This window comes from Sinocyclocheilus rhinocerous, unplaced genomic scaffold (genome assembly GCF_001515625.1).
Source record: "Sinocyclocheilus rhinocerous isolate Xijiao unplaced genomic scaffold, SAMN03320098_v1.1 scaffold2064, whole genome shotgun sequence".
Taxonomy (NCBI): Eukaryota; Metazoa; Chordata; class Actinopteri; order Cypriniformes; family Cyprinidae; genus Sinocyclocheilus; species Sinocyclocheilus rhinocerous.
In genome coordinates, this window is record NW_015636554.1 from 88,413 (window position 1) to 100,282 (window position 11,870).

The 11,870-nt window shown below is 36.1% G+C and overlaps 1 protein-coding gene across 3 annotated transcripts in view; it reads right to left on the minus strand.

The window, feature by feature from the left end:
* Positions 1–11,541, minus strand: part of LOC107747916 (rho GTPase-activating protein SYDE2-like) — a 33,213-nt gene extending 21,672 nt beyond the window's left edge. For 2 of the 3 annotated variants that reach the window (XR_001640851.1, XM_016562525.1), the window contains exons 1-3: positions 10,066–11,541; positions 1,695–1,898; positions 340–516 (exon numbers count right to left, since the gene is read on the minus strand). Coding sequence is in view for 2 of the 3 variants with exons in the window: in XM_016562525.1 (XP_016418011.1) it covers positions 340–516; positions 1,695–1,898; positions 10,066–11,398 (1,714 nt within the window). In the remaining variant the exon portion in view is untranslated. The remainder of the gene's footprint in view (positions 1–339; positions 517–1,694; positions 1,899–10,065) is intronic. The other variant, XM_016562526.1, reaches the window with a different exon arrangement.
* Positions 11,542–11,870: the final 329 nt, after the last annotated feature.

Below are 11,870 nucleotides of genomic sequence, written 5' to 3' on the forward strand. Positions count from 1 at the left end.
TCATTATTATATATTTTTTTTATTATTTTATAGTCTAATATTACAGTAAAATTTTAGTAAATATAATAGTAATATTTCTCATTTTAGTAATGTAATTCAATAATAATAATAATAATTATTTTTTTTTTATCATCATTATTATTTTCTTCACATTATTTTACAAAAATGTTTTGTTTTGTTTTCCAGCATGTTTTACAAAACAATAACATTTCTGTCTTCCTACTTCAAAATGATACATTTAATTCAATGTGTTACTTGTCATTTCTATTTAATTATATGTAAGATTTACAACCAATTCCTGAATGAAAGCTCATTAAAACCACATGAAAGTGGCTGCACCTGTGGCTCTGCTCTCCTCCTGCGTCTGTGTTTCGTCTCTCGCTCGTCCCGTCTGGATTCTGACGGCGGGAACACAGTTCGGCAGATCGCCCTCTTCATCCTCTGGGATGGGGTTGTACCAGATCTCTCCCTCGTCGGTGTCGGCGGCGTCGTTCTCCTCGGCTGGGTCCGGCACTTCTGTAGACGTGAATGAAACGCCATCAAACCACTGTTGTTATCAACTAAAAGTATTAAAAACATTTTGTGCTCAACGAAATAAAGCTGAAATAAAATCTAAATATTAGTGTAAATATAACATTAAAATTTAAATATAAAATGTTATTAATTATAAATTAAAAATATTAAATGTAAAACTTAAAAAATTAGAAATGCTGAAAACAAAATCTGAAATTAAAATAAATTTAAAAAAGAAAACTATTTAGAAATATAAAAAACTAATAAAACGACAAAAGCACTTGAACTGAAATAAAACTAAATTAAATAAATGATATTATTTAGAAATACAAAAATACAAAAACTAAAAAAAATTATAAAATAACACGATTACAAAACAAAACAACCTAAAATGAAAAAAAAAACAGAAAAGTGAAAATACAAAAATAAAAGCTAATGTAAAATAACAGTATATAAATCATTATTTTTCTATTTAGCGAACTGTAGTTTAATGAACTGAAGTCATATATAATAATTATTTTACTTTATGTATTTTTCAGTTTTAGTTTTCATTTTAATTTTAGTTACTTTTTTGTAATTTTGTCAGGTGCTTTTGCACCGTGTTCTTATATTTACTATCATTAACTAAAACTATCAAAAACACATTTTTGTTAATTGAAATAAAGTAAAATATAAATACTAGACATAAAACGTAAAGTAAGCGAAAATTAGAAATGTTGTCTTGTACTAAATTTCTAAAGCACTTGAAAAATGAAAAAAAAAACAAACATAAAAAGCACATAAAATTACTCAAATGAAAAATATTTTAGTTTATTACGTGCGTTCGTCATTTTTATTACTTTACTTACTATTTCTAAAAATGTTACATTTCAGAACAGTGACATACTAGAGAAAAAATGCATTTCAGTTTATTTTTCATTTTAATTTTAGTTACATTTTTTGTAATTCTGTTAGGTGCTTTTCAGAATCAGAATCAGAAAGAGCTTTATTGCCAGGCATGTTTACACATACGAGGAGAATTCATATTTAATTTGACACAAAAGAAAAAAGGGACAGATGCACAGTTCGTGCCGATATGAAGTGTTGATTATTAATTAATTTGTTAATCAACTTCCAGTGGACAAAAACTCTGGAAAACATTTGCTATGAGAACAAGACCTCATAAACTTAATTGTACACACCTTTGTCTGTTAGACGTGAGTTAGCGGCCGATGGAGGGTGTGTTTGTGGGTGTGTGCGCTCCTCCTCGGCTGCAGGGGGCGCTGTGACGTCCTCAGGCCGAGCGCAGCTCTGCTGGAGCCACTGGCGCTTTTTGGAGACGGTGATGTGGTTGAACGGGGCCTGACGTGCGCTGGAGTCTCGCTGACATACAGACTCCACCGGTGCTACGAACACAAACGAACGAAGGGCGTCACAAAACAAACCCAACACAGCTAATCCAGCTCATCTGCTGTCATTAGCACAAAACATGCATGTACTGTACATCCGGTTAGATCAAACAAGTCCAAAAATCAAACCTAAAATGTAAAGCATGTTTTTGGGTTTGTAAACATCTCGGGACTCTGACTCGCATCTTTGATCATGAAACCGCTGGACATTCACAGTCTCTGCACTGCTTTCTGATATTCACAAGCAGTGATGCTATCGTTAACTAAAACTAAACTATTAAAAATGTTTTTGTTAATTGAAACCATTTTTCTCAATTTTGAAATATTTAAAATATTAGACATATTATTTGAAATGTTGTCTTGGCAACTAACTGAAATACATTAACTGAAATTACTAACTGAAATAAAACTGAATTAAAAATAAATTAAAGCCATTTAGAAATATAAAGCAACGAATGAATTCACATATTACAATTACAAAAAAAAACTACAATGAAAATCGAAAATATAAAAATTCTAAAAAAAAAAAAAAGCTAATTCAAAATATGTATATGTATAATATTCACTCAAACGCTGCTTTAAAAAGTGAATGTAAAATCTACTCATTCAGGGAGTGTCTGCAGGAAAGCGCACACACATGAAAAGGCAGCGCTGAATAAAGCTGGGTTTGTGTTTGTGGATTACATGCTGGCGCTCACACTTTCACATGAAACAATGCAGTGGCTGTATGTTATTATGCCAGGATGAGAAGCGCTGGCCAGCACACGAGCGCTTCGCTCCGCGTGTGTTTGGAGAGGTCAAAGGAGAGCTGAAAATACAACTCAAACGCTTAATTAGAGCCTTTCACCCCACGGCATTCTGGGAATCAACGGCAGCCCGAGAAGCTGAAGACGTTCACTTTTCTCCAAGTGTCCCAAAGTTAGACAACATTTCATTACTCCAGCTAAACATAAATATACATGAGTGCTTGGAGTCGGTAAGATTTTGTCATGTTTCTGAAAGAAGTCTCTTCTGCTCACCGAGGCTGCATTTATTTGAGTAAAAATACAGTAAAAACTGAAAAAATGTGAAATATTATTATTATCTAAATTAGTTGTTTTCTATGTGAATATCTGTTAAACTGTAATTTATTCCTGTGATGCGCAGCTGTATTTTCAGCATCATTACTCCAGTCTTCAGTGTCACATGATCTTCAGAAATCATAATAATGATTCAAGAAACATTTCTGATTATTATCAATGATGAAAACTGTTGTGCTGATTAATATTTTTGTGGAAACTGTGATGCGTTTTATTTTAGGGTTAATACTGAATGTTTAATATTATATTCATTGCATACATATACTTCGTAGTAGACATCCTTAACTCCTTTCTGCTGTCTGTTGTTCTGTTGTCGGTGTTTCTTTGTCTGAATATGGCGCTTATCACATGCTGTGTGGTATCGGCGTTTGGTATCGGGGCATTTTAACGAGTACGAGTACAGGAGCTCAGTATCGGTATCGGTGCATCCCTATTATAAATGTCTTTACTGCCACTTTTGAGCAATTTAATGCATCCTTGATGAATAAAAGTATTAATTTCTTATACAAACTTTACTGATCCTAAACTTTTGAAAGATAGTATACCAGATTAATTCTGAATAATATAGATGTTTTTCTGAATTGCAATTCATTAAATACAATCTTAATGCAAATATCTATAGGAAGCATTTTAATAAAAACTGATATACATTTTTTTTTATCCTTCCATAAATACTCTCTATTTTGTGCATGATGCAACATGTTTATGGGTCAAAAATTAGGCTATATGTAAACTTAAAGCAGTTATATGAATTTATTTGAATTTAATTCCATTTTATAATTTATTCAAATAAAAATTCTACATCCTTGTCGGTACCCCAATTAAATTCCAACTAAAGCTCTGAATTTGAAAAGAAAACAATTCTGAATGGCGCATAATCAAATTACCAAAAAATATATATATATAAATATAATTAAAACATTAAAATAAGTATTTTAATTATTTAAACATATTCTTGCTTTTATAGATGGTTATTTTTTTTATTTTTTTTTATTTTAATATTTAAATAAATGTAAATAAATATTTAAAATATTTACATAAATATTTTAAGAAAATGTCTCACTTTTACATATTTATTTAAATATTTAAAATATTTAAACAAATATTTTTTAAAATGAAATACACTTAAAAAAAAATACATTTTAAAAAATTTAAATAAATATTTTAAACAAGATAGATTTAAAAAATGTAAACAAATAGTTTAAACAATTAATAAATATAAAATTATAAAATAAATGTTCTTGGTTTTACAGCTGGTTATTTATTTAAATTTAAAATTAAATAAACATTTAAAATATTTAAATACATATTTAAATAATCAACCCACTATAAAAGCAATTAAAATAACATTTGGGGCTGTTTAAGAGTAAAAAGCACATCAGTATATCTGTATGTTCTTGCATGTTCATCTGATGTTCTTCAGTTGTTATTATCTGTGGTGAGCGTGGACGTGCGTCGCGGGACGCATTAGATTTACTCGTGCTGTGACACGCTACAGTAAAGATTGTTGTGATACGCGTGATCCTCTCCGCCGGTGACACATTTGTCTGTCTTTGAGTCAAAGCAGGTCTCAGGTGAATGAGGGCACGTCAATCCAAACATACCTCGACGCCTTCATTGCTAAAACAGTCAGTATACGATTACAGACGCTCAGATGTGTTATTACAGCTCAAGCATTTACCAACAACACAATCATGTGATGCTGCACTTATGTAAGCTGGATTTGAACCTCTCGCTAAGCTCTTTAGCGGCTCTTTCCCGCTCGGATGATTTTCCTCTAAGAACGGGGTGGAAAAGGGAAAACAAGGTGTCAGAAATACGGGTCAGAGTCGCCCGAATCACTGAAAAACAGGCCTTCGGTTCAAACGACGCTCACATTATCAGATGTCAGCGTTCATATCAGCACTAATCACGAGCTGTCACTGTGAATTCACACCACTATCTTCTGCACAGCTGGAGGGCCAGACGAAAACATACCATCAGAAGTTTCTACAATGCTTGATGCTGTATTAATTTCTCTAAAACTACATTTCATTACAGACGTGTTGAATATTCATCGCATTAAAGCCATTAAAACTACAATAACAATATCGATGTTTTTGTGACATTGGCTCAAGCATGCATGGGGAAAAACAGCTAAATAATAATAATAAATGAAAAATAAAATAAGTAAATTCGTTATTAAATAAATAAGAAATGGAGATGCAAACATGCAATGGAAAAAACACTTAAATAAATAAATTCAGTTAATTCAGTAATAAATTAATAAATGAGAGACGGAGATCGACTCAAACATGCAAGGGAAAAAACAGCTAAATTAAATTAAACATGCATACATAAATTAAATAAAAGATGGAGATTGATGCAAACATGCAAGAGAAAAAAACAGCTAAATAACAATTAATTTAATTAAGTTAATTAATAAATAAATGAGAGATGGAGCTTGACTTAAACATGTAAGGAAAATGCTAAATAAATAAATAATCATTTTAAAGAAAGAAAGAAAGCAGTTAATTCATTAATAAATTAATAAATGAGAGACAGATTGATGCAAAAATGCAAGAAAAAACAGCTAAATAACACACAAACAAACAAACAAATAATAAATAAATAAATGCATAAATGAGAGATGGAGGTTGACTCAAACATGCAAGGAAATAACAGCTAAATAATAATAAATAAACAGTTAATTTGATTATTTAAGTTAATTTAGTTTATTTTCATTTAGTTTAACTTGATGCACTAAAATAACTAAAACTGAAAAAGATTTATATATATATATATATATATATATACACACACACACACACATATATAAAGAAAACTAATAAAAAAAAAAAAAAAAAAAAAAAAAAAAAAAAAAAAAAAGGAAATTACCAAAACTGGAAAATATACAAATGATAAATTTGTATATAAATAAATAAACGAATAGCATCTGTAAAGACACATTAAAGGACTGATGAGTAGGCCTGTCGCAATAATCAATATATCGACTTATCGCGCATTAAAATGACAATAATATCGCTTATCGCAATTATTTCTGGGGCAATATATCGCACAACAAAAAGTTGTTATCGTGACAGGCCTACTGACGAGGTTCACTCAACTGTACAGAAACTGTGCATCCAGATTTGCAGAGGGCTGAACGCAGACGTCCAACACCAGCGTGACTGTGTTTGTGTGTTTGATGGAGTTATGGTGAGGTTATGCAGTTCAGAGCTCAGCTGTGACGCTGTTAAAGGCTCTTTCATGACAGAGGACGAGCTCTCACACGCCCAGGATTCCTGCTGAATGACGTTTACCGCCTTCCTCCCACACACGTGCACATCAGCCGCACACTTACACACAAACACGCGTGAACTTTAGACACGTCTAAATATGGAGCAGCGGATTCGATTACAAGCCGCCACACAAGGGAGCCGTACAATGAAACAATTACAGCGGGAGAAATCACAAGAAAGATATAACTAGAAAACTATTTGGAGACTTTTTGCACATTTTCTCATTTAAAAATGCTAAAACAACCCTGAAACTCCAGAGCATAACTATTTATACACGTAAACAACACCTGATGGTCATTAGACTATGTAACAAACTATCAGATAAACTGTCTATATTTGCTTGTTTTATACATGTTTTTTCTATCGCTTCACAAACACAAAAAGTGCCAATATTTTTAACAATAATGTCATTTTCAACACTAGATCTATTGCTTTATCATTTCAAACTGCTTTTCCCCTCCAAAGTGTGGCTTGTAAAGTGTTTCTTTAGAAAAAATGACACTTGCTTTTATATGTTTCAATCCAATTTCTATCTAATGTATTTTAAAGCACGTTTGCTCTGGGTTTCGGGCTGTTTTTAGGGCTTTTAAATGAGCAAGCGTCCCTCAGGGCTCGAGAGGAACGACCGTCCCCCTCCTCCAGTTTCTGGCTTTCTGTCATCCGAGAGTATTCCCTTGATCACTGCAGCAGCCACATCCTCCAGACTGCAGACATCCTCAGAACACATTCTGACACTCAATCTCGTTATGATGTCATCGCCACCGCCGGCCAATCAGATCACTGCGTTACAGCAACACTGGACACAATGTTACTGCACTGCTTGCCAACGTATCACTGCAGCTCCAGTGCTTCTAATGAATGCGTGTGTATCTTATATACAAATCTTTCACCCTAAAAGCAAAAGAAATGTTATTCTGCATAAAAAAATTAAGCTTAATTGTATTTTTTTTGTATTGTATTTTTTATTACTATATTGTGAAAAAAATCAACAATTTTTTTAACTATTTTTTTTTACTTAATTAATGAGGTTTTTTTTAATGATTAAAGGAATTAAAACAAATACTACATTGTACTTATAGTAGCTGGGACTTCATAATTAAAATGTTTCTACAATTCTATTATTTAAATATTTATATATATATATATACTGTATGTACATACACACACGATAACAATAAGGAAAATAATCAAAGGGAACAATTACTTTTTATTAAAATCTGCATAAATGAAAGGAAGTAAAGCAAATACTACATTGCATACTTATAAAAATTGTATGTATATATATATATATATATATATATATATTCCAAAAAAAATATTTTTAAATATTTGGGAGGGGGCAAATTAATGCATAATTGTCAAGAAAATAATGACACAATGCAAAAATTATATTAAAGATACAAAAACAGGTCTCATTTTCTTTTTAGGGGTGATTAGGGTTGAAATATGATTTGAACATCTTCTTGAAGGTTTGTGTGAGATTAACCAGTATTTTCCTCAAATAAACCAGGCTATGTAAATAGATCAGCACACAAATACTACCAAAATAAGTTCAGTTCACTCATTCAAACCTCAGACACCTAAGATTAAAATAAGCCGTGGATAACAGGACGGACTAATCCTACCTTAACGAACGTGTAATGTCTCTTTTCTAATCCGCGCCTGCATTCAAGCCCTCAGGAACAGAGAACAAACAAGTGAAACGACGGCCTTGGCATTCCAAATATTCCCTCCCTGGGGCTCTGCGTTTCCATGGGACGGGAATTCACTAGAGAACAGCTCCCTCCGGCCCAAAACAAACATCACTGGCTCATCAGCAAATACACTTTTTTTGTATAAAATTGTTAAGCATAATGTTGTCAGGGAGACACACACACAATGCTGATGTGTAGACAGGTTGTGTGTGTGTGTGTGTGTGTGGCATATATACTATGTGTATAGATGACAATATGTCTTTTAAAGGAGAGACACTACAGAATTAAATGAACCAAACCAAAATGAAACTTTGCCAATTTAAATACACAACAATTTCAACAGTTGTCTCCTCAAAAACAAACATGCTTCCTGGCCACACTCCCTGAAAATGCACTAGCAATGCCAAAGTCATGGGTTCTATTCTTAGGAAATGCACAGTGATTAAAAAAACAGTTATCAGTGTCTCAGCAATGGATGCTCTGCAGTGAATGGGTGCCGTCAGAATGAGAGTCCAAACAGCTGATAAAAACATCACAATAATCCACAAGTAATCCACAGCACTCCAGTCCATCAGTTAACATCTGGAGAAGACAACAACTGAAACTAATCCAGCATTAAGACGTTTTTAACTAAAATACGTAAAGTGAAACCATCCCTTTTGGCTAAAATACCAGTACATAATTCATAATAACGCTTCCTCCAGTGAAAAAGTGTTCTGGTGTGAATCAGGAGAGAAATCTGCACAGATCAAGCAGCGTTTAAACAGCTCTAAACAAATATGTGTCTGGATTTTGATGTGAGAGACAACACGAGATGCACTTTTTCACTGGAGGAAGCGTTATTATGGATTATGGATTTGTAATTTTAGCAGGAAATGACAGTTTAAAGATAAAAATGTATTAATGTTAGATTTGTTTCTTACAAACGCGCAGCTTTTGTCTTCTCAAGACATTAACTGATGGACTGGAGTGCTGTGGATTACTTGTGGATTATTGTGATGTTTTTATCAGCTGTTTGGACTCTCATTCTGACGGCACCCATTCACTGCAGAGCATCCATTGCTGAGACACTGATGCAGTGCTACATTTCTCCAAATCTGATCTTGGATTAAATTTTCCTTTTTGGGTGAACTATTCCTTTAAGTCACTTTGGATAAAAGCATCTGCCAAATGCAGAAATGCAATTGCATTGTAAATCTCCATGAACACCACGTCCACTTCCTCTAATTCTGCTCGCATGGCAGTAAAGAGCAACTCTATTATTTCTACATAAACTGCCCAAAGGCCACATTCAACACACAAGATGAGCTCTGCTTGTGTTAATAGCTTATCCTTAAATCTGGCCTGGAAACCAATTTACAAAGCCTGTTTTGGTCTTCAGTGTTATCGTGTAGTTTTCTCGTAGGACTGCATTAAATATGACTATAAACGTGCATTTGAAGCCTGCGTGCAGAAAACAAACAAGCCTGCATCCATCAAAATCATTGGTTTACATGCAAGACACCTAAAAGAAGTCAAAGTTACTGCTCTGCACAAACAAAATACAACAAACTTTCATGCATATCTGCCCCAAAATGTAGCCTGATACTTTCAGATTTGTGGTTTACACTGGAATTCAAAGTTCTGAATAGATTAGTAATGGATGCAAGCAAAATCACAATGATTCCTGTTGGTTTCATGATACAAGATAGCCGTCGACCAATTGTTTTCTTGGATACACACTTGACAGGGCTGCAGATTGACCTATAAAATATATTGATAACCCATAACACATCTTACCAGCAGAAGAAGGGTTCGAGCATCTCGCATGTTCAATAAACATTCACATTTAACCTCAGCACAAAACCACCACCATCACCAAGAAGACAAGCGTGAAATGAATTATTCAGAGAGTGAGTGTGTTAGTGGAGAGGAACCAATCCAGCCTCAGGCCCGCCGGCACGCTCCTGCCAAACGTGTTACGTGAAACGGCATTAGTCATGAAGGAAGAGGAGGAAAAAACCCCGGCACCGGTTAAAAGACACCGAGAAGCTCTCTCAGCGCTTTCCACCAGAGATTGTGAGATGAATGAGATGATTTTGAGGTCCTCCACGCCAGCGGGCGTCCATACCTGTCTGCTGCCTCACGTGATTGGCTCTCAGCGAGGAACCCGCGATCCTCTGCTTCATCTCGGACGAAAGCACGCGACCTTTCTGCATCCACTCTTGCATCTTGTTGACGGTGACTCCGGGATGTTTGGGCACCGCTGCGTCGTCGCAGGATCTGCGCGATGAAGCAAGCGTCGGGAGGGCTTCCGAAGGGTTCGCCTGTTGCACATCGAGACCCGATGCGACGGCGGCTCGCGGCTCTTCCTCGCGGTTTGACGAGTACTTCACCTTGCTGTCGCTCACCGACCGCTGGAGCGTCGTTTTGGGACTCGCGTCGCAAATATTCTGCAAGCTTCTGCTCTGCGAAGACACCGTCAGACCCACCCCACATCGTCCGAGAAACGCAGAATCGTTACGTTCTTCGGACGAACACGCGTCGCTTTCTGTGCTAACGCTGTCGTGGGATTGACTAGCGCTACTGGCCTGATCCACAAATCCGTTATCTTCGACCTGACCGTCGAAACTGATGTTGTGCATTGTGTTTATTAGCAAATAATACGCCTCTTTCAGTTGGGACTTCAATCTGTCGGTTTCGTTAGATTCCGACGCCGATATCGGCTCACCGATATTCGTATTTCGCTCTTTCAAGTGAGTGTGAGACTCATAAAAGGGCAGAGTTTGGTTATCATAATAATCGTCGTCCTCGCTGTCGACTGAGTGGTGTCGAGGGGCCCCCTCTCTCAACACAGGGGCCACTGTTATTTCCAGATCAGTGGGGAAAAAAGTCGGACTTTGTAATGCGGGCATCCTAAAATCTCCATGATATTCCAGCGAACTCTCTATAACCTGAATTAAATCGCTTTCAGCGTCTATATAATCAAACACATGAGGCTGGGGGCCCCTGGCGTGACGTTCAAAGTCGCTCGTAATGTTTTCCCCGGCCTTTTGCTCGAGTAGTGTAACATTTGGTCCTTTATTCTTTAGATCTTGGCCATCTGTTAGCTTTAAAGCCTCTCGTCGGGGTTTTAAATCGCAGCCGCTGAAGCCGATCGAGTCTCCGCGGACCCGCGGCGTTTGGAGACGCTTCAGCTCGGTGCGTTCGCTTTGATCAGCGGGACCCCCGGGCCCTGAGATCCCGGTGACACGCACAGCGCACCGGGGAGCCGCGCTGCAGCCGAGAGCGGCCACACACCTCTCCTCACCCCTCATCGCATGTGAAATGTAATCTCTCTCTGTCTGCGTTTGAGAAACTTTTTCTTTACCTTCTCTCGGCCGGTTCGCGGTGCTCGCGTCTTTCCCTTTGGGTTTCTTGCCCCTGAGTTTGGCTAGAATTGTCCTCCGCAGAGGATCAGCCATCGGTACCGATCCGATCCTCCAGCTTTAGTTCCGTTCAGCGGGGCTCCGGAGCAAAAGTAACCGTGTTAGAAGCGCATCCGTGCGGGCACGACACTCCGACACACCGCGGTCAGAGCGCTGCTCCATGATCCACTGAGATCAAATCACACGCGCACACACATTCTCTCTCTCTCTCTCTCTGTGTGTGTGTGTGTTGAAATAGTTCAGATAGTTTCTGTGGGGGTTAAAGGTTTAGAGGCGGAGCTCAAACAAACTCCACATGCAACCAGCAGCTCAGCAGCTACTTAACTCAACCAGCTTCTAACTAGTCTATGCAAGTGTGTACATTATTCTATCCTAAAACATACTAGTAATACAAACTACTTAAACTATATTACATGCATAACATACATATATTTCATACATAAATGAAAAAATATATATATTTATGAAAGTGTATGAATATATTTTTATATATGAAAGTATATATGTT